The 23,848-nt window shown below is 42.7% G+C and overlaps 1 protein-coding gene across 3 annotated transcripts in view; it reads right to left on the bottom strand.

Moving 5' to 3' along the window:
• Positions 1 to 23,848, bottom strand: part of LOC147108792 (uncharacterized) — a 102,668-nt gene that overhangs the window by 59,434 nt on the left and 19,386 nt on the right. For all 3 annotated transcript variants that reach the window (XR_015080655.1, XM_086005628.1, XM_086005627.1), the window contains exons 3-13: positions 23,277 to 23,385; positions 22,961 to 23,003; positions 19,940 to 20,035; positions 13,968 to 14,080; positions 13,800 to 13,875; positions 12,292 to 12,458; positions 7,772 to 7,827; positions 5,117 to 5,253; positions 4,325 to 4,763; positions 2,861 to 2,969; positions 2,292 to 2,353 (exon numbers count right to left, since the gene is read on the bottom strand). Coding sequence is in view for 2 of the 3 variants with exons in the window: in XM_086005628.1 (XP_085861754.1) it covers positions 2,292 to 2,353; positions 2,861 to 2,969; positions 4,325 to 4,763; positions 5,117 to 5,253; positions 7,772 to 7,827; positions 12,292 to 12,458; positions 13,800 to 13,875; positions 13,968 to 14,080; positions 19,940 to 20,035; positions 22,961 to 23,003; positions 23,277 to 23,343 (1,365 nt within the window). In the remaining variant the exon portion in view is untranslated. The remainder of the gene's footprint in view (positions 1 to 2,291; positions 2,354 to 2,860; positions 2,970 to 4,324; positions 4,764 to 5,116; positions 5,254 to 7,771; positions 7,828 to 12,291; positions 12,459 to 13,799; positions 13,876 to 13,967; positions 14,081 to 19,939; positions 20,036 to 22,960; positions 23,004 to 23,276; positions 23,386 to 23,848) is intronic.

The following is a 23,848-nucleotide window of genomic DNA, read 5'->3' as shown; positions in this document are numbered from 1 at the left end:
CAGCAAGGAAGATTGTGAAGAGCGTTGGTGCGATGACACAGCCTTGCTTGACCCCGGTTCGTATGTGAATTGGGTCTGTGGTGGAACCATTGATCAGGATCATGGCTTGCATGTTGTCGTGAAGCAGGCAGAGGATAGTGACAAACTTTTGAGGGCAGCCGAATTTGAGGAGGACACTCCATAATCCCTCACGGTTGACAGTGTCGAAGGCCTTTGTGAGATCAAAGAAGGCCATGTACAGTGGTTGGTGCTGTTCCCTGCATTTCTCTTGTAATTGACGTGCGGTGAAGATCATGTCCATTGTGCCCCTTAGTGGGTGGAATCCACATTGCGACTCTGGGAGGAGCTCTTCGGCCACTGGGAGAAGGCGATTGAGGAGGATTCTTGCGATGACTTTCCCTGTGGCAGACAGCAGGGAAACTCCTCTGTAATTACCACAATCGGACTTGTCACCTTTCTTGAAGATGGTCACAATTGCGGCGACAAGATGACTCCTGTGCTGGCAGCTCCCTAGGGAGCTCCTTTACCATCCTTGACAATCCATTGCCATCCTTTGCTCTCTTTCCCCCCAGTCTCCTCTCTTCTGCTGTTTAAGCTCCCCTGGCTCTACTAGTGGGTGCATTTTTATCCCTAACTGCAAGTCCAAGCTACAAGGTTAAAGTTACCTGAGCCCACGGCCCATCCCCTGACCATGCCTGTTCTTTGTTCTCCGTGAGCACTGGCTCTTCACTTAAACTTAGGCATTAAATAATAAGCTGAGCGGGGATGCTTTGAGGAAAACTGGGAAGAGAGAACTGCATGCTGGTAATGGAGTCCACCTGATTTTCAAACCATTAAAATTAATTAAAAAAAATTAGGCAGGCTCCGTTAAAGGCAAGTAATCTTCCCTGTTCAATTTTCCTCTGCAAACTCTGCCCAGGTGATTATTTAATATCAAAGTAAGTAAGAGGAAAATCGTCCCCCATTGTGCTTTTTCAATGTCATAATAATTGCTACGGTGTTACAATATAGCATCCTATAAAGTAGATCAACTATCTTCACTGTTTAACATTCAAAACGTTTCTAAATTTGAACATATTTTTACTAGTTTATACCTTCAAATTTCAACCTGCGACATAAATAGAAGACACCATGAAATCACTTAACTAGACACAGGTTCAGCGTCTTCCCACGAACAATTGTCGACTGGAACCAGTTAGATGACAAAATAGTAACAGTAAGCTCACTGGACGCAAGTGATCAAGAAGGCCAATGGAATGTTGGCTTTCATTGCTAGGGGGATAGAATATAAAAATAGGGAGGTATTGCTTCAGTTGTACAAGGTATTGGTGAGACCGCACCTGGAATACTGCGTACAGTTTTGGTGTCCATACTTAAGAAAAGACATACTTGCTCTCGAGTCAGTACAAAGAAGGTTCACTCGGTTAATCCCGGGGATGAGGGGATGGACATATGAGGAGAGGTTGAGTAGATTGGGACTCTACTCATTGGAGTTCAGAAGAATGAGAGGCGATCTTATTGAAACATATAAGATTGTGAAGGGGTTGGATTGGGTGGATGCAGGGAAGATGTTCCCGATGATGGGTGAAACTAGAACTAGGGGGCATAGTCTTAGAATAAGGGGCTGCTCTTTCAAAACTGAGATGAGGAGGAACTACTTCACTCAGAGGGCGGTAGGTCCATGGAATATGCTGCCCCAAAAAGCTGTAGAAGCTACATCATTACATAAATTTAAAACAGAAATAGACAGTTTCCTAGAAGGGAATTAAAGGTTACGGGGAGCGGGCAGGAATTTGGACATGAGTCTAGGTTCGGATCGGTCATGGCCCTGTGGGTAGCGGAGCGGGCCCAGGGGCCGTGTAGCCTGATCCTGCTCCTATTTCGTGTGTCTAATTCTGTTAGATTCAGGAGATGGTTCTGTGATAGTGGATTGGCGGTTAGGATCAGATCAGCCATGATCTTATTGAATGGCGGAGCAGGCTCGAGGGGCCGATTGGCCTACTCCTGCTCCTATTTCTTATGTTCTTATGTTCTTATGTAAACATAAACTAAAGAATTTGAATGAGTAATGTCACTGTTGCGCTCGCCCAGTGACCTCACCCCTTACAGGTGAGTTGGCGGAGTACAGCTAGACTGCATATGCTGACTCAACCAAGACCAGACAACTACCAAGTACATTCCAAACGCGAGGAAGATCATTACATCGCATTCACAACATTATCACTTATGAGTTCTGAGGACTTCCTCACTTGTGGATCAAACTATTTACATGACGTAGCCTCTGTACTAACCTCATTTTGAGGGGGATCAGGTGCATCTGGCTGTATGTTCAAAAATTGGAGATGAACCTCCACTGAGGGGGAAAAAAAAGCGTATGTTAATCACACTGCAATTTATAATAGATATATTTTAACTTAATAGAAAGCAAATTTGAATTTTGGCTATCTGCAGTTTTTGCTGTCTACGAGGAAAATTGGACAGCTGTCTTCCTGGAGGATTACAGTTGATTATTGAAATAGTTTTAAGCAAATGCCAATTTATTAATCCAATGCTTGCTATTTCAAAATCTTTAACACTTCAGAAACTTATTTCACTTGAATGATTTAATGTGACTGATGTATACCCATAATAACGAAGCCCCATACACAAGTGACTCCAGCTCAGAGAAACAATATTATTTTGACTCTTCAGTCTAGATACTCCATTATAGGGAAAGATTTGGTCTGAGAGCTCGGCATAGCAAAATCATAAATGGGTTTAGAAAGAAAATTTTCTCTACACCTGACAGTCAAAATAGAAGCTGAAATCAACAGTTGCATGTTTGACATTTCTATTCGTTTTTGGAGGTCAATATTCTTACCACTTGGATTTCCGCCACTCCTGGTCTTGGGTCTTTTAGTACATAGTTTCATTCTAATTCTTGGATTGACGTCTGCCTCTCTGGGTTTAGAATTGCTGTCATATTGTGCCTGCAAGCAGAGTATCTGATCCTCCATCTCAGCTCATACAGCATAGTTCATATAGGACAGCACAATACAGTTTACAGTTATTGTACGTACTTAGAAGACTAACTATGAAATTGTATCAAACTGCACAATATATTTTGTTGTTTATTTTAGTTGTGTGGGATACTAGTATCTGTAAAAGCTAATTGCTTACTCTTAGCAAGATGCTCATTCTTATTGCACTCGGTCTGTTATACCATGTGACCTTTGCTGATGCCAGTAAAAAGGTTGGGGTAAACATAAAACTGGTAAAATGCACTCACTAGTAATTGACTCATAAGTGAGATAGTTTGTGTGATGGACAGTTTCCCTTGAGAACTTTAAAAGGATGCATATACGTACATCATTGTTTATGGTTATATTTGGCATCAATATGATTGCAAATGCGACTCTATAATTTAAAAAAATCCCAACTCTGCACTGCTTACAGCCTTGTGTAAGCAGCTTAGAAGATGGTCCAGCATGATAAAAGACTGAGCTGTTGGAAGTGTTGAGGGGACGGTTGCTATGGCTCTGTATGTCTTTATTACAGTAACATTTTTCTCTTTAATTCAAACCTAGAAAGTTACAATATTAATCACGGAAGTGGGTACCTTTCAGCTTTCACTAATAACACATGTGTTTCATTTATATTTTATAATTAGCTTACTTTTGCTAAAAAATGATTGTTTATTTTGCAGGGGGAAAAGGACACATTATAGATTAGCATAAATACGGCGAGCTGCATGTTCCGAACTGACATCCTGATGCAGCTCCCGTTAATGGAGCAGGGCGAGGGGGAAATGCAAATAATGCAGTTGATAACCCTTTATTTTAATTGGTTCAATGCCTCTGCTAAATAGTGGATACAGGAATGCCAGACAAAGGCTTTAAGTGCTCGTCTGGTAATATTGCCAAGAATAATTTCCACTCTAAAGTCATGCAAAGTTGTGTTCCTTTACCTTTATTTACCTTGGGTTAATCAACTAGATGGGACGAGCACAAAAGGTAGGAAAAACAAGTTAAAACAAATCAGCGTCTGAACCGCAGAATTTAATAGAATGTTTTCCTAGTATCTAGTTCCTTGCATTAATTCACTTTTATTATTTAATCTACAGAGAAAATAAAAGTGACTGGGGTTTCTCTAAGTCTCAAGGATTAACATTACACTTTTGAGAACCATAAGGTATTTAACCCATAATTGCCAGCTACAATCGACTTTTTTCCCACTGCTGATATGAGATATATATGTTCAATATTGAACAGTAATGTTTACAAATAAAGATAACAGTAATTCCATAGCACTGATATTTTATTAATTACAAAACATGATAACACACCTTAATGTTCAAATTCTTGTACACTTTGTCTTCATTGCCACTCAATTCTAATCCACCTTTAGGGCTCGACACAACCTGTGTCTTATCCTTATCTTTACTGGATGGTTCAACACTCACCATCTTGGCGACTGTTTCATAAGAGTGTGTATTGTCCTGGGAATTTCCACTTGCTAAACTATCATGAGTGCATTTCTTCTGTTCTGGCTCTTTGAATCTTGGCTTCTTGGGCTCAAATTGAATGGACCAAGATGGCTCCTTATTTTTACTGTAATCTGATAAATCCAGAGGTTTCTCCACTGGTCCACCAACACTTCCCATAGTCTTTGTACAGAGACCAGGTGGATCCTTTTCTTCTCCAACGTGTTTTTGCCTTATCGTGTCAGGTTGCTCTGTACTGTATCTATATTTTCTGTTGTCTTTAGACCAATTATATGCCTCCCTGTAATCAGGATAAGAAAGCATATTATGTTGACATCTGGCCAACTAGTTTTAAGTTTGAATTATTCAGATAACATATTTATTTACATATTATTATTCTAAGTGCTGCCCCTAAAACTTGTGCATTCCAGCATTTCAGTCTCATTGATATTATGCAGGTACAGACATTGTTTTGGTCTCCTGTGGCAGACACTGACACAGACATTGATTAACCTCTGAAGTGGCCTAGCAAGCCATTCAATTGTATCAAACTGCTAGTGTTAGTATTTGAATAGTTCTTCCAAACTTTTATAAAAATACGCATTCGGCTTCTGTCATCATTAACCACCTGTAGCAATATGAAATGTTACGTACTCATACTGTCTCTGCTCTTTGTGTTTCACACCCAGTTGTAGTGTAGCGATATCTTCCTCTGATGTACAGTAAGGTCCAGTGCCAGCCCGCACCACTGCTATTGTTCCATGCAACTGATTAGATATTCTTTGGGGATGCTAGAATCAAGGATAAATATCATCAGGAGTAGCATTGAATTAATTATAATCGCATAGGATTACATAGGATATACAGCACAATAACAGGCCATTCGGCCCAACCAGTCCATGCCGACGTTTATGCTCCACTCGAGCCTCCTGCCGTCTTTCCTCATCTAACTCTATCAGCATAACCCTCTATTCTCCCTCATATGCTTGTCTAGCCTCCCTTTAAATGCATCTATACTATTTGCTTCAACCACTCCCTGTGGTAGAGAGTTCCACGTTCTTACCCCTCTCTGGGTAAAGAAGTATCTTTTGAATTCCCGATTGGATTTCTTGGTGACTATCTTATATTGATGGCCTCTAGTTTTGATCTTCCCCACAAGTGGAAACCTTCTCTCTGTATCTACTCTATCAAAACCTTTCATCATTTTATAGACCTCTAATAGGTCATCCCTCAGCCTTGTTTTTTCAAGAGAAAAGAGACCCAGCCTGTTCATCCTCCCCTGATGGGTATAACAAATTGCAGTTAATGCAACTGCAGTTAATAAGCAAATTAATATGTCTTGCTATTAGGACAGAATTCCCTTTAAAGCTGAATATTGTCTAGCTCTGCATCATTGACTCACAGCCCTATAACGAGTACTACATTGTTCTATCCATGAGATAAGGTACGGTAATGTGATGGCTATATTACTGAACTAGTCATCCAGAGGCCCGGACAATAATACTGAGAAAGAGAGTTTAACCCCACTGTGGCAGTTTTTAGAATTTGAATTCAGTTTTTAAAATACTGGAAATTAAAAAGCTGGTATCAGTAATTTCGTTTATATGTCCCTGAGTTCTGTTCAAAGTTATTAAAGAAAGCAAATGATCTGTGAACTTTGATTGGGCAGCTCATTACTGGGGCTCCGTGTCAGGCGGCTGGCTGTCCTTTTGAGGTTTAACCTTGTCTGATGATCTAATTCACTTTATAAGTCTGAAGACAAGTCTAAAAAAAAAAGTGACCACGGAGCTGTCAGATGGTTGTTAAAATCCCAACTGGTTCGCTAATGTGCTTTAGGGAAGGAAACCTGTTATCCTTACCCGTTCTGGCCTACATATGACTCCAGTCCCGCACCAATGTGATTGATGCTTAACTGCCCCCTTCAGAAAAAGTACAGGTGAGAGACAAAAAAGGCTTAAACCAAAACTAACCTATTAGATTTTCTGATATTTATAGTACTAAGCTATTTGTTCCTGACTGATTGTTGTAATTATATACACATTTTCTGTTTCCTACATAAAAATAGTCACTGCAATTCAAAAATAATTGTGTGACGTGCTTTCAGATGTTTCAACATGTTAAGGTGCTATATAAGTGTAAATGTTACTTATTTATCTGTTGCCTCCAATTAACTAAAGGGGTAATCTTAACCCTATCTGCCCAGCGGAAACTGGGTGGGTGGGCGGGCAGTTAAAATCGCCCATGGGAGCAACCCGCCGAGATCCCATTCTCTTTCTGAAGGCTCTGATTTTAACCTGCTCTTCTGAGCAGGCGGAAAGGTCACCAGGCAACAAGTGGCAGGGTCCTTCTTTAAATATGCAGATCAAAATTTGATGATGTCATTATGGCCCGACTGCTATTTTAACAAGAGGCCTGCATGGGTAGCCCTCGTGGCTTTTCCACCAGGCCAACCCAGCGGAAAGAGTTTGGTCCAGAATAGGCCCAAAAAGGTACGTTGTTTATTTTCCTTGTGGGGCCAGGAGGAACAGGAGTGCTCCTCTGAGCTTCACAAAGAAAGTTTAGTCTTCCCCTGCCTGGGCTTCCCTCCCCCCCCACCACGCCTTGCCTGATCGTGAGGCCCTCCTGAACTCCCTCCCGACGACTTACTTGAGTGCCAGGACTGTGCCTTTGGTCCTTGGTCACGGCCTCCTGCTGCCTGACATTCCGCAGTGGCCCGGAGGCCAGCTACTGCTTCATGTTGGTTTTGGGCGGGAGACTGACTGAGGGGTATGCAGATGAGGCCCGAGAGTTAAGATCCCCCGTGCCTCACGCCTCCCTCTCACCCGATTCGACCTCCACCTGCCAGACTCCCACCTCGAGTTCAAATCGGGGTCTAAGAGCCTGAGGTAACTTGTACTAGTTTCAGTTTAGATCTAGGTAGATGGTGTTTATAAATAAAATATGCACTCAGTCTGCACTCTTGTGTTTCACTTGATTACGTGGATTGCAGAGGTAATGGCTAAAACTGTGTCATTAAGATAGTATTTTGTCTTAATTATTGTTCCTCACAAGATATGTGACCTGGCAATATTAACGTTTGAAATGCTACAGATAAAAGGCATAAATTCTATTCTGTAGCATTGACAAATAAAGCTCATGCAGAAATATATGTTCTGAATCAGAATGCTTAAATAAATAAACAGTTTTCAATGGGCAGAACCACCTAATCACTACTAATAATACTAGGGCATTGACTTTTTAATACTAATTGCACTTTGACTTGTACTTTGGGTTGCTGAAAAGACACCAATTAAATAATCCCATACTTACCAAATCAAATAATGGCAGATTATGACAGGGTGACCTTTTAAGGGGTGTGGTGCTTTCTAAAAGTGAAAATAGATATTGGAAAATATTAAGACAATGGAAGGAATTTTCACCTCCTTGTAGGCAAATATAAAAATGTGCATAATAACATCTCTGAAAATCCATTTACATAGATACATAGAAGATAGGAGCAAGAGTAGGCCATTCGGCCCCTCGAGCCTGCTCCGCCATTCAACGAGATCATGGCTGATCATCCAAATTTAGTACCCTGTCCCTGCCTTCTCCCCATATCCCTTAATCCCTTTAGCCTTAAGAAATATTTCCAACTCCTTCTTGAATATAGTTAATGAATTGGCCTCCACTGCCTTCTGTGGTAGAGAATTCCACAGGTTCACCACTCCCTGGGTGAAGTAATTCCTCCTCATCTCTGTCCTAAATGGCTTACCCCTTATCCTTAGACTGTGACCCCTGGTTCTGGACTCCCCGACCATCGGGAACATCCTTCCTACATCTAGTCTGTCTAGTCCTGTTAGAATTTTATAAGTTTCAATGAGATCCCCTCTCATTCTTCTAAACTCCAGTGAGTACAAGCCCAATCGACCCAATCTCTCCTCATACGTCATTCCTGCCATCCCAGGTATCAGCCTGGTGAATCTTCGCTGCTCTCCCTCCATGGCAAGAACATCCTTCCTCAGATAAGGCGACCAAAACTGCACACAATACTCAAGGTGTGGTCTCACCAAGGCCCTGTATCCCTTTTTCTCATCTACAATGTAGGTATATGACAGGAGTATCAGCCCTGGCTCAGTGGTAGCACTCTTGCCTCTGAGTCAGAAGGGTTTCAGTTCAAGCCCCACTCCAGAGACTTGAGCACAAAATCAAGGCTGACACCGAAGTGTCGTACTGAGGGAGTGCTGCACGGTCAGAGGTGCGTCTTTCGGATGAGACGTTAAACCAAGGCCCCATCTGCTCTCTCAGGTGGATGTAAAAGATCCCATGGTACTATTCGAAGAAGAGCAGCGGAGTTCTTCCTGGTGTCCTGGGCAATATTTATCCCTGAACCAACATCAGTAAAAGCAGATTATCTGGTCATTATCAGTGACTGTTCTTCATTGGCTGTAAAACACTTTGGGATCCTGAGGTCATGAAAGGCACTATATAAATGCAAGTCTTTCTTTCTTTTTAACTACAAACAGCAATCAGGTACCAGATCAAAATACCCTTGTAATAAAATGGACAGGTGCATGACTTGCCTATGGATAATAATGGAAATTACAGAATGCTGAGGAAAATGTGGGAAGAGGTTCATAAAAACTTGCCTTCCAATCAGGTAATGAAGCATCTATGCCCGCATGCAACAAGACCTGGACGACATTCAGGCTTGGGCTGATAAGTGGCAGGTAACATTTGCGTCACACAAGTGCCAGGCAATGACTATCTCCAACAAGTGGGAGTCTAACCACCGCCCCTTGACATTCAACATCATTACCAGCACCGAATCCACCACCATCAACATCCTGGGGGTCACCATTAACCAGAAACTTAACTGGACCAGCCACATAAATACTGTGGCAACAGGAGCAGGTCAGAGATTAGGTATTCTGCAGCAAGCATCTCATCTCCTGACTCCCCAAAGCCTTTCCACCATCTACAAGGCACAAGTAAGGAGTATGATGGAATATTCTCCACTTGCCTGGATGAGTGCATCTCCAACAACACTCAAGAAGCTCGACACCATCCAGGGCAAACCAGCCCACTTGATTCGCACCCCGTCCACCACTTTAAACATTCACTCCCTCCACCATCAGCGTACCGTGGCTGCAGTGTGTGCCATCTACAAGATGCACTGCAGCAACTCGCCAAGGCTTCTTCGGCAGCACCTCCCAAACCCGCGACCTCTTCCACATAGAAGGACAAGGGCAGCAGGCGCATGGGAACAGCACCACCTCCAAGTTCCCCTCCAAGTCACACACCACCCTGACTTGGAAGTATATCGCCGTTCCTTCATCGTTGCTGAGTCAAAATCCTGGAACTCCCTACATAACAGCACGGTGGGAGTACCTTCACCACACGGACTGCAGTGGTTCAAGAAGGTGGCACACCACCACCTTCTCGAGGGCAACTGGGGATGGGCAATAAATGCTGGCCTTGCCAGCGATGCCCACATCTCATGAATGAATAAAAAAAAGGAGCTTCAATTACGCAAGACTCATAAAAAAAGAAAAACAACTGAGAACCAGAACAAATCTCTGCACGCTAGAAGCCACTGCTGAATAATTTGAGTGTCAGCCATGGCTCAGTTGGTAGCATTCTCGCCTTCTGCGTCAGAAGATCGTGTGTTCAAGTCCCACTCCAGAGACTTGAGCACAAAAATCTAGGTTGACACTCCAGTGCAGTGCTGAGGGAGTGTTGCACTGTTGGAGGTGCCGTCTTTCAGGTGAGGTGTCAACCCATCTCTCTCGGGTAGATGTAAAAGATCACACAGCACTATTTTGAAGAAGAGCAGGGGTGTTAGCCCCAGTGTCCGATACTTGCCAATATTTATCTCTAAATCAACATCACTAAAAAACAGATTATCTGGTCATTATCACCTTGCTGTTTGTGGGAGCTTGCTGTGTGCAATTGCTGCATTTCTTACACTACAACAGTGACTACACTTCAAGAGTACTTCATTGGCTGTAACCTGAGGTCGTGAAAAGCACCATATAAATGCAAGTCTTTCTTTTTATCTTGCACAATGAGGTGGGAAGGACTTCAGGAAAGTTTATCAATCTGAAGTGGTGATTGAGGGATAAGCTACATGACATTAGGTGTTCCCATCAAGGTTACTGTCTGTGCATCTCTTTACGTTATGCAGTACACCTCATCTAAATGACTAGCCTCAAAGAGGCCATGCTTTTCTCCTGATCAACTAGAGGTGGGAGGGAGCAACAAGGTACAGTTGTCTTTGGAACAGAAAAGGCCACTTGGTTGTCCTTTCCAAGCACTAGAATAGTGTGACTCCTACTGACCACTGAAAGTTCAATAATTGCACTGCTCACCTAGATGAACCCATCAGCAATGAGAATCCACTGTTATTTCAATTGGAAGCTAAATGTTTACATGGAATTTCAATCTTCAATTTAGGTGGACAAAAATGCTAGGCATTAAATATTTGATAATTCTTGCTATAAGTGAGTGATTGCTCTATTGTTTTCTCTATAATGAGATGAATGAAGCCATGTTTATGCTTAATTATGTGAGAAAGATCACAACTTACTTACTGAACACTACTTGGGGTACTGTCTGTTTTATATCAATGCCATGCTGAAAACATCCACAGCTGCTAGTGGCTATCTACAATCTTTGTGGAGGGATTAGTTACTTCCTCATGCTTCTGAAGGTTGCCCAAACTTAAGGTTGAAAAATGCCGTATTTATTTACTCTGTGATTGGAAATAAAAATGTGCATGTCACGGAGAGTGGTTGCTCTTGCCCGGCCATTAGTAAACTCACAGGGAAGGTCCATGAGTGCTGGTACTTCTGTTACCTTCTGGTACTTTACATAAAAGGGAGATGCTGAGAGGTTGTTTCCCCTGGCTGGAGAGTCAAGAAATAGGGGGCATAGTCTTAGGATAAGAGGTCGGCCATTTAAGACTGAGATGAGGAGGAATCACTCAGAGGGTTGTGAATCTTTGGAATTCTCTATCCCAAAGGGCTGTGGATGCTGAATCGTTGAGTATATTCAAGGCTGAAATAGCGAGATTTTTGGACTCTAGGGGAATCATGGAATATGGGGATTGGGCGGGAAAGTGGACTTGAGGTTGATGATCAGCCATGATCTTATTGAATGGCAGAGCAGGCTCGAGGGGCCGCATGGCCTACTCCTGCTCCTAATTCTTATGTTCTTATCAATGGCTATTCTACATATGTGAGCCTAGGCAGTAAGTTAGCGCTGGGGACATCACAGCAGAGCCCAATAATGCCTTCACCCTATGTTTGCACACATGCACGTTCCAGCAGGAGTCACTGCATAGTGATCAAGGGCAGGAACCATTCCTTGCTGGAGGAAGCCTTGTGTGGTGCCCCCACTGCCATTATAACAGATATTAGCCAATTCAGTGCTGACCATGTATCAAGCCTTCCTGTTCAGTAAGACTTAGTATCTGACCTCACAGTACATTTACCTATTGACCCATTGGGGAGCCTCATAAACATTTATTTATGAAGTTGAACCTGAGACACCCAAATCAGCCTCTTGGTGTAATTTGGGGTATGTTGCTGAGCTCCTGATGTGTTCCAGTTGAAACTTATTTAAATAAGTTGGCTATTCTTTCTAGATTACCTCATGAGAAAAACGAGTTACTAAGATTATTACTAATTATGACTAACATTACATGAAATAAGATAACTTGACAAATGGATAGAAAATGACATACTTTTTTGAACAAAACGGTTTTCATGCACTCAAAGATTTACATTAATAATTTAAAGTAAGCACCCAGCAGCTATCAAACATACTCAAGAATCACTGCATGTGATTACCTTTTGTAGGAAGCTTGAAGTCCTGCTTTTGTCTCTGATGCTCTGCCATTGAACTGAAGGCACCATCCAAACTGTGTTTCCTTCTGGTATTCAAGGATGCATCACAAGATATAGTATTGTCCGACAAGGAACGGCTTCCTCTCACAAAGGCTTGACTTTGCCTATCGCTGTCAAATTTCAAAAGGCAAGCACAGACAAACGTATTACAGTACAAGCAAAAAATACACAGCTATAACGTTCGGGTGTTGACACTGTTTCTTTATGTTCTTCCTATATATTTATTGTAGAATGATAAAGGTCATTGTAACCTAACCCATCTGGCGGGATAGTGACGGGACAGGTCGACCGCCCAATTTATACCCTGCTTGCATTGTGTAATATAAAATTGGGCAGGGTGTATAATGGGTGGCTTGTCCGATCCTGTCAGTTTTCCGCTGGGCGGATTAGGTTAAAATTAGCCCTCTTGCGTGTTACTGCTTAGAAACAGGTCCATCAGGTCTGTGCAGGCATTTTCTCCATTCCATGAGCTATTTTGTCTAATCCCACTGTTCTCCTTGCTTCCATATCCTTTAATATCCCTTTATTACCAAGTAGTATACAATGCTATTATGCAGCAGGTTCCCTTTATTCAGTACCAATGGGCTCTTCTTCAGCAGCGATTCCACATCCAAATCATGCTCTGTGTAAAGAACTGTTTTCTAATCTCCCCTTTAATTCTTTTTTCTGATTATCTCAAATTTGTAGCCTGCTGTTACCATCATGCTGACCAATGGAACAATGTGCCACCATTTACTCTACCATACCCGCAGGCACCAAAGGGGCATTCTGCTGCAGCTTACCAGTTGTGAGAGGGTGGGAAATCGGCCTGACTCCCAACACTGAGCCAGCCGGCAGCTCGGACCTGGGGGAAGGGGGAGAGCAGGCGCCAATCCCCGAGCGGGTCGCGCACTGGCTGGCAGGGAGCCGCAGCATTTTTTGTGGAGCCTGGAGGGGCACCCCTGCTCCTCTTGGCCCCCACGGAATTCTCCCATAATTGTTTTTGAGCCTTTTCTTAGCGGTCCCTTTAAGGACCGCAGGCTGGGCTGCTCACCACCCTTACAGGTTAGCAATCACTAAAGATGTGGAGAATTGTGGTATTTCTCCAACACCTCATGAAAGGACCGGTCAAACTCACTATCAATATGGTTGGCAGATCAGACTTTCAGGCACTCCAAGTGAACCATATCGTTTGGAATCGTAATATAATAGCTGAGCCTTTCTGATCCTTGGTGGCACCTAAATCTACCCGAGCTTATAAGAGTTCAGCTACTTTATGGAAGAACATGTTTGCACCATAATTCCTGTTAAGAAATATTTGTTTAAATGGTAGTCTTTTTGAATGAAAAGCCTACTTGTTCTCGATACAATAAACTCGACTGAATTCCTCTGAAGTGACAGCTATCCTGATCCCCACCCCATAAGAATATTTTGATACTGTTAATGTAACAATAACTACCCCGTTTACTCACTCCAGGAGATATTTCAGCTTTCTCAGCTCTTGGTGAAGCGTTTTGTTTTCTTCTTTCAATCCATTGATTTCATAAGCTGCAAAATGTCCAACCAGAAGCAAGTAAGAGGCAGTGCCTTGAAAAACCGAGTAGGAAATGCACCAATACAGAGATTTGTAGAGTTCTTACTGAGAGCAGAAATATGCTGAAGGCTTTGGAGTTGAGAACTTTCAAATTCCTGTTGTTTTTTCCTGGCCAGTTCCTGCGTGACTGTACATCTGTCACATAGACCTGCTCGTAACCTAACTCAAACATATGGTTAGTGTGGTTCATTGATTTGAACAAAGTACAGTGAAACCACCATTATAAAAGAAAAGAGAGACTTGCATTTATGTAGCACCTTTCACGACCTCAGGACATTCCCCAAGTGCTTTACAATGAAGTACTTTTTGAAGTGTAGTCACTGCTGTAATGTAGGAAACGCAGCAGCCAATTTGCACACAGCAAGCTCCCACAAACAGCAATGTGATAATGATCAGATTATTTGTTTTTTAGTGATGTTGATTGAGGGATAAATATTGGCCAGGACACCGGGGATAACTCCCCTGCTCCTCTCCGAAATAGTGCCATGGGATCTTTTACATCCACCTGAGAGAGGAGATGGGGTTCATCTGAACCTCCAACAGTGCAGTTTTCCTTCAATACTGGACTGGAGTGTCAGCCTAGGTTTTTGTACTCAAGTCTCTGGAGAGTGACGTGAACCCACGACCTTCTGACTCAGAGGCAAGAGTGTTACTCACCTGAAGCACAGCTGACACTGTATCAATAGAGGCAACTCTCCCTCCAAACCACAGTGGATAATCAAAATGGTGGTTAATGGAAAGTAGCAATTGGTATGCATTGCGCCTCTTTCACTAAGGCATAAAACGGGCGCAAAGCATACCAATGCAGCAGTGGGATGGCCTGCACCCAATCTGCGCAGGCGTTGATTCTGCTACTAAACTCGTGGGCCCCATTTTTGATGCGTCTTGGGCAGTTGATTAGGGGCCTAATGCCTGTTGAAGGACCCCTTGGTGAAATTAGTCAGCACCGAGCTGCTGTGCTCAGAATTCTTCAGCAGCCCGCATGGTCGGCAATGGAAGGTAAGTTTCGAAAATTCTTTATAAGAAAGTCCCTTCCTGTGGAGCTAGGAGGAGCAGGAGTGCTTCGCCAACTCCACAGACACTGCGGTCAAGTGTGGAGGTGTGACCAGCACCGGCAGCTCACCCTGAGTAGGCTGATGAGGCCCAAGAACCAATTTCCATCAATCCTTGGGCCTCTGGGTTCGGGCGTGCGCTCCTCTGGCCCCGGACACATCCCAGACTGATGCCTACACCAGATTTTGTTCTCGCACATATTGGTGTACTAACAGGGAATGAAGACAAGCATAAGGCAAATAATATAAATGGAATTTAATCTGGTTGAGTTAAGGTTGATCTATGTCAGACAGGAGGAGAATGGAGCAATGAAAGAATTTCTTCCGCAAATGCTTTGTCGCACTAAAATTCTGCCTGATAATCTGGAAGGTGAATGATAATGGTGGTTCTACTGTAATATCAGGGTAAGATGAGACTGCATTTAAGCTTGTGTTAGTTTCCTTCGTTGTCAACACAATATCAACTACAAGAGAGTTATTTAAAGCACTCCATACATTGATAATATTGATTGGAGGAACAGAAAACACAGACTGTAGTGTTCTCTGATGTGTCTTTGCCTCTGATATAACATACATTATTCATGGATCCTTCACTCATGGAGAAACTGTATCAAAGACCATCCCTGTAATGCAGTTGTTGCTATAACATGGTTTGTAATGACTCCCCATGACAGTATTAGATTTATCTTCCCTTCCATTTCTCAATACTTCAATCTGAGCATTAAAATAAAGGCATCAACTGAGCAATTCTAGAAAGCAATTGAGGAGAAATATACTCTCAAAATGAAGGCAACTTAGGAAGCTTTATATCAATCATTAATATATGCTTAAAAATAGCAGTAGCAGCCCATTAGAGCAGTTGCATCCACACAATGGGATGGTAGAATTTGTGTTCTGCCCATGATTAACAACACTGAAATCCTGATCTCATCTGGACCAACTGGGTTGATGCAAATTGAAGGACAGGAAAATCATCAACCGACCACCCCACCCCCATGCAACAACAACTTGCATTTATATAGCGCCTTCGACGTAGTAAAACATCCAAAGGCACCACAGGAGCATTATCAAACAAAATTTGAAATCGGGCCACCTAAGGCGACCTAAAGCTTGGTCAAGGAGGTCGGTTTTAAGAAGCGTCTAAAAGGAGGAAAGAGAGGCAGAGAGGTTCAGGGAGGGAATTCCAGAGCTTAGGGCCAAGGCAGCTGAAGGCACGGCTGCCAATGGTGGAGCGATGAAAATCAAGGATGTGCAAGAGGACAGAATTGGAGGAGTGCAGAGACCGCATAGATTTACATAGAATTACAAATATATACAGCACATAAACAGGCCATTCAGCCCAACTAGTCTATACTAGTGTTTATACTCCACACGAGTCTCCTCCAATTCCATTTACCTCATCTCAACCTTTCACCATATCTTTCTGTTCTTTTTTCTCTCGTACTCGTCTAGTTTCCTTTAGAAAGCATCTAAGCTATTTGCCTCAAATACTTCCTGTGGTAGCGATTTCCACATTCTAGCCACACTCTGAGTAAAGACATTTTTTTTTATTCGTTTATGGGATGTGGGTGTCACTGGCAAGGCCAGCATTTATTGCCCATCCCTAATTGCCCTTGAGAAGGTGGTGGTGAGTCGCCTTCTTGAACCGCTGCAGTCGGTGTGGTGAAGGTACTCCCACAGTGCTGTTAGGTATAAGTTCCAGGATTTTGACCCAGTGACGATGAAGGAACAGCGATATATTTCCAAGTCAGGATGGTGTGTGACTTGGAGAAAAACTTGCAGGTGGTGGGGTTCCCATGCGCCTGCTGCCCTTGTCCTTCTAGGTGGAAGAGGTCACGGGTTTGGGAGGTGCTGCCAAAGAAGCCTTGGCGAGTTGCTGCAATGCATCTTGTAGATGGTACACATTGCAGCCACGGTGTGCTGGTGGTGGAGGGAGTGAATGTTTAAAGTGATGGATGGGGTGCCAATCAAGCGGGCTGCTTTGTTCTGGATGGTGTTGAGCTTCTTGAGTGTTGTTGGAGCTGCACTCATCCAGGCAAGTGGAGAGTATTCCATCACACTCCTTACTTGTACCTTGTAGATGGTGGAAAGGCGTTGGGGAGTCAGGAGGTGAGACACTCGCTGCAGAATACCTAACCTCTGACCTGCTCTTGTTGCCACAGTATTTATGTGGCTGGTCCAGCTAAGTTTCTGGTCAATGGTGACCCCCCAGGATGTTGATAGTGGGAGATTTGGTGATGGTAATGCCATTGAATGCCAGAGATGGCTAGATTCTTGCTTGTTGGAGATAGTCATTGCCTGGCACTTCTGTGGCGCAAATGTTACCTGCCACTTCTCAGCCCAAGCCTGAACGCTGTCCAAGTCTTGTTGCATGTGTGCATGGACTGCTTCATTATCTGAGGAGTTGTGAATGGTGCTGAACACTGTGCAGTCATCAGCGAACATCCCCATTTCTAACCATATGTTGGAGGGAAGGTCATTGATGAAGCAGCTGAAGATGGTTGGGCCTAGGACACTACCCTGAGGAACTCCTGCAGCGATGTCCTGGGGCTGTGATGATTGACCTTCATCCATCACAACCATCTTCCTTTGTGCTAGGTATGACTCCTTATTTCCCTATTGGATTTATTATTAACTATCTTGTATTTATGGCCCCTAGTTTTGGATTTTCTAACAAGTGGAAATATTCTTTCCACATCTACCCTGTCCAATGCACTCATAACTTTAAAGACAACTCTAAGTCTTCTCTTTTCTATAGGAAATAGCCCCAACCTGTTTAATCTTTCCCGATAGCTGTAATCTCTCAGTTCTGGTATCATCCTTGTAAATCTTTTGTGCACTTTCTCCAGTGCTTCTATGTCCTTTTTATAATATGGAGACCAGACTGTGCACAGTACTCCAAATATGGCCTGACCAGGGTTCTATACACCATAATTTCACTGCTTTTGAATTCTGTATCCTTAGAAATAAATCCCAGTGCTTTGTTAGCATTTTTAATTGCTTTGCTAACCTGCAATGCTGCTTTTAATGATTTGTTCACCCATATCTCTAGATCACTTTGCTCAGCTACCCCATTCAGTTTTTTTATTTTCTAACGTGTAGAGATGTTCCTGTTTTTCCTACCAAAGTGCACCTCACCTCACATTTATCTATGTTAAAGTTCTTCTCAGAGGGTTGTAAGGGCTGGAGAAAGTTACAGAGATCCTAGCATTCCCTGGTAACTAATCTGAACTGGCATTTGGCAAAAGCTTTAGGTCATTCTACCTACCATTTGTCTTCAAAAGAAATTATATCGGGGAGCTTCTCAAAATCATATTAATTCATTTACCACTGTCCCCTGTTTTCAGTGATTTGTTTCAGTGATCTATTATAGCATTTTTTGAGGGGTGGATGATTATGGCTTGTGCTGCAGGTTCTATAATCATACACTGGGCCCTGTCTGAGCTTAACCTAAGCAGTACTGGCACTGTAAATCGTTTACACCTATTATAGCAGATGATGTTCCATTCTTCATATTTAGCTTCGAGACTGCCAAGATTTTTCAATGCAGGATTATTTTTGCATGGAGGGCTTGTGACCATTGGCTCCAAAACACAAACAAACTTTATTTTCTCAACTCACCTGACTTCTAAATGAGCTTGAGCCAGAAATTCCTGAGCTGATATCAAACTCTAGGAATAAAAGGTTTCCATCTGATATGTCAACACTTCATTCAAAGAGAAAAGCTACTTACTTTGTCTAACAACTTGTAATGTTTGTTTGCATTTACACACTAAAGCTAAATCACATTCCATTGGTACCTGGAACAAATTCTGTCCTCAAATATTTTGCTTCCATAGCTTTACACAAAATGTTGCACAGCAACCTGGTTCCTCTTCTTTTTTACAAAGAAAGTTGCCAGCAGTTTTGCTCCTCTCCTCTCCTCTAAGCACTGATGTACTCTGTGATCCATGGGCACTAGTTGTGCTCTAGTCCGTGAGACCAGACAGTGTCAGGAGGCTACTCAATGGTAGGGGGGCATCGCAACAAAGCCCTATCCCGTTCTCACCCAATGTCAACGCATGTTTGGCTTCCCACAAAAGTCACATCAACAACAACAACAACAATTTGCATTTATATTGCACCTTTTAACATAGTAAAAACGTCTCAAGGCGCTTCACAGGAGCGTTATGAAACAAAATTTGACACTGAGCCCCATAAGGAGATATTACAGGAAACTTTGGTTTATCTGGAGGTTGTATGCCCAGAAACCTTGATCTAACGGCAGAAATCAGCAGCTGTTTTGGTTAGGTTTTTTTTCTTCTCCTAGCATTTTTTTAACAGTCAGGCTCTGGAAAGCGTCTCTGTAGCTTAGCAACAGCTTCAGAGACGCTTCCAAGGTACGGGCCGAGTGTTTACAAGCTGTTGCTAAGCAACAGTGTTTGTTGTCAGATACGGAGATGAAAACCTCCGTATCCTTCAACATTAGCGCTGGTCTATCCGGAAGTTTTGATAGATCGGCAGCAGCTCGGTCCCGTCGGTGCCGGATATCAGAACTTTTCCTGTAGTTTGGTCAAAGAGGTGGGTTTTCAGGAGCGTCTTAAAGGAGGAGCGAGAGGTATAGAGAGGGAATTCCGGAGCTTTGGGCCTCGGCAGCTGAAGGCACGGCCACCAATGGTGGAGCAATAACAATAGCAACCGGGAAGGAAACTTGGCCGATTATTTCACCTCAATATACTGAGGCCAATTGTAGCACCGTCAAACTATATATTTTATTTGGCGAACATCTGAATCATTCAGCAATAAATGTAAATAAAATATCAACTTAATATATAACCTTTATATTCAAGTACATAAAAGTACATTTTGGGAGGATTTTTAAAGGTTTCAATGCAGTTTAGATGTATTCAAGTTTAAAGGGTGTCTCAGTTTAGAAACAACAGGAAAAAGGCTTAATATGCTTCTCCTTTCTTCAAGTTCTTCCTACCTGTTTTCCAAAATCTTGACATTGTCGTTCATTATCTTGTGCTGTTCCCTCAGTTGGTGGTTCTTGCTAAACAGCTCTTCCAGTCTCCGTGCGTCACTGTGTAACACAGTACTGCTGTTATACCAGAGGTAAGTGAAAAGCTTTGTACATTGAATGTTCTAAATAATGAAATTCTTTCTTCTATTATTGCAATTTCTAACATGTGTTGTATAAACAGAATTCTTAATCATAAATCAAGAGTTTGGAATTTATCCCATTCATGAGAAGGATCTGCACAACTTACTCATGCCTGCATGTGGCAAATTCAACTATGCAGCTGGGTATGATACTAGCTTCACTGTATGCATCAGCTGTTGTTAGCCTTTCTTTAGTTTCAAGAAAAAACAGATTCTTTTCAAAAGAAATGAGATTCAAAACAACCACAACGCTAGCTAGTTATACCATAGGGAGATTGTGCAAGTAAATGAATATTACATAGTATTACGTAATATTTACAGCACGCAAACATGCCATTTGGCCCAACAGGTCCATGCCGGTGTTGATGCTCCACACGAGCCTCCTCCCACCCCTTCTTCATAATAATAATAATAATCAACTTTATTGTAATTGTTAGTGCACAAGTGCAGTACAACGAAATGTAGGCTTGCGGCTCCCGAGAGTGTACATTTTGATTGAGACATTTAACATTCAACATTCATTTGGCTTGTAATACATAAACATAAACATAATAAAGTGCATTGGCAGATGTGCAGGCTTTAGAGTTTATTTGTGGAGTTCAGTAGGATGACAGCCCTGGGAAAGAAGCTGTTCCTAAATCTGGTCGTTCGGGTGCGAATGCATCTGTAGCGTCTCCCAGATGGCAGGGGGGCGAACAAACTGTGGCTGGGGTGGGTAGGGTCTTTGATGATGGTCAGTGACCTCCGTAAACAGCGTTTCTGATATATGTTCTCTATGGTCGGTAGCCGGGTGCCGGTAATGCGTTGGGCAGTTTTCACTACCCGCTGCAGGGCTTTCCGGTCATAGGAGCTACAGCTGCCATACCACACTGTGATACAGTTAATCAGGATGCTCTCTATTGTGCAGCGGTAAAGTTAGCGAGGATCAGGGGTGACAGGTTACATCCCTTCAGCCTCCTTAGGAAGTATAGGCGCTGCTGGGCCTTCTTCACCAAAGAGGAGGTATTGAGGGACCAGGAGAGGTCTTCCGTGATGTGGACTCCGAGGAACTGACCCCAGCAACATATCCTTCTATTCCTTTCTCCCTCATGTGCTTATCTAGCTTCCCTTTAAATGCCTCTATGCTAGTCGCCTCAACTACTCCTTGTGGTAGCGAGTTCCACTTTCGTACCACTCTCTGGGCAAAGAGGTTTCTCCTGAATTCCCTGTTGGATTTATTAGTGACTGTCTTATATTTATGGCCCCAAGCTCTGGTCTCACCCACAAGTAGAAGCATCTCCTCTACGTCTACCCTGCATTTATAGTGCACCTTTAACACGGTAAAACATCCCAAGGAGCGTTATCAAACTAAATTTGACTCCGAGCCACGTAAGGAGATATTAGGACGGTGACCAAAAGCTTGTTCAAAGAGGTAGGTTTTCAGGAGTGTCTTAAGGGAGGAGAGAGATAGAGATGCTTTCATAGTCTTAAAGACCTCTATCAGGTCTCCCCTCATGAATAGATGTTGCTTGATGGCACTATTAATGATTTCTTTCACCATGTTACCACTGATAGGGCGATAATTGTGTAATCTTCCACATTGTTGGGTCGATGCCAGTGTACTAACTGCTCTGAAACAACTGGGCTAAGGGAATGACATGACCTTTCTTTTGTAAACCCATGCTGAGCCTGACCAATTAGTTTCTATCTCCACATAGTTTCCACCAGCTTGTCCTTCAGGCCATAAAAAAAGCCAAATGGATTTCTTGGTTTTGTATCTAGAGGCATAGAATACAAATGCAAGGAGGTACGGTTGAACTTATACTAAACCTTAATAATGCCACATTTGCAACATAATGCACAGTTTTGGCAGCCTATTAATGAAGGGTATAGAAGCAGTGGAAAAGACGCACTAGATTCACTAGAATGTTGTCTGGGATGATGGGTCATAGTTATGAAGAGAGATTTGAGAAGTTACGGTTTTTTCACTAGAGCTGAGGGGTGACCTGATTGAGTGTTCAAGATTAGGAAGGGTAAATAGTAATGGATTCTTTCTACAGAGTGAAACTGTTCCCATTGGAGGAAGCGTCAAGAACCAGAGGACACAGATTTAAGGTGACTGGCAGAAGAACCAAAGGCAACATGAGGAAAAACTTTTTTACCACATCTTGAGTATTGTGTGCAGTTTTGGTCGCCTTATCTGAGGAAGGATGTTCTTGCCATGGAAGGAGTTCAGCGAAGATTCACAGGCTGATACCTGGGATGGCAGGAATGATGTATGAGGAGAGATTGGGTCGATTGGGCTTGTCCTCACTGGAGTTTAGAAGAATGAGAGGGGATCTCATTGAAACTTATAAAATTCTGACAGGACTGGACAGACTAGATGCAGGAAGGATGTTCCCGATGGTCGGGGAGTCCAGAACCAGGGGTCACAGTCTAAGGATAAGGGGTAAGCCATTTAGGACAGAAATGAGGAGGAATTTCTTCACCCAGAGAGTGGTGAACCTGTGGAATTCTCTACCACAGAAGGCAGTAGAGGCCAATACATTCAATATATTCAAGAAGGAGTTGGATGTATTTTTTAAGGCTAAAGGGATCAAGGGGTATGGGGAGAAAGCAGGGACCGGGTACTGAATTTGGATGATCAGCTATGATCGCATTGAATGGTGGAGCAGGCTCGAGGGGCCGAATGGCCTCCTTTTGTGCTGTAACCATTGTATGATTCTATATGGGTCAATGAGTTGGTAACAAGAGGGAACAAATTTAAGATAATCACAGAAAGCATTAGGAGTTTTGTAATACAGGATATTGAGTTTATATATAGAGAAAGAAAAGTGCAATCAAAAGCATAATGTGCTATACTCACAGACATCGCTCCATGTTTATCTCAGTTAACTTTGCGTACAGTCCTAAACAGTAAAGGTAAAAGGGAACCAGGAGAAAAAAAAACTTTAGAAACAATGTAATCATTGTCCATATTCTCACAAAATTTTCCTGAAAGGATGTGACTATTCGGTGTTAAAATAAATTTTGCAAATATGTGTTGTTGCCAAATACTTCAAGTGAAGATAAAAGATAACCCGACTATTACGTTTTATATTTAACAGTGGCTGTTTAAAGCGAATACGTTTACGATGTAAAGGAATGTGTGGAACTGCGAACATCTTTGATAATTTCTGTACCTTGCACTTCTTGGTCATGCAGCTCCTTGAGCTTTGCCCAGACTTCTGTAAAGTTGTCCATAGCCATTGCTCACTGCGCTGAAGTGATTAGGCTGAGCTTTGACTCCAGCTATATAAGCACACAAACATATAAACTTTAAACAAGATGGAAACATGTTTATTGTACTTACAATAACAACAACTCACATTCATATAGCGCCTTTAATGTAGTAAACGTCCTAAGGTGCTTCACAGGAGTATTATCAGTCAAGAATTGACACCGAGCCAAAGAAGGTTACCAAAAGATTGGTCAAAGAGGTAGGTTTTAAGGAACGTCTTAAAGGAGGAGAGAGAGGTGGAGAGGTAGAGAGCTTTAGGGAGGGAACTATAGTGCTTAGGGTCATGCGCTGAAGGCACGGGTGCCAATGGTGGGGCAAAGGAATGCTGGGCACAAGAGGCCAGAGTTAGAGGGATGCAGGGTTCTCAGAGGGTTGTTGTGCTGGTGGAGGTTACAGAGATAGGGAGGAGCAAGGCCTTGGAGGAATTTGAACATGAGGATGAGAATTTTAAAATGAAGTTGTTGGTGGAGCGGG

The sequence above is a fragment of the Somniosus microcephalus genome, chromosome 13 (genome assembly GCF_052327205.1).
Source record: "Somniosus microcephalus isolate GS21.2 chromosome 13, FLI_Smic_1.0, whole genome shotgun sequence".
In the NCBI taxonomy this organism is placed as follows: Eukaryota; Metazoa; Chordata; class Chondrichthyes; order Squaliformes; family Somniosidae; genus Somniosus; species Somniosus microcephalus.
This window is presented reverse-complemented; position numbering and strand designations above follow the sequence as displayed.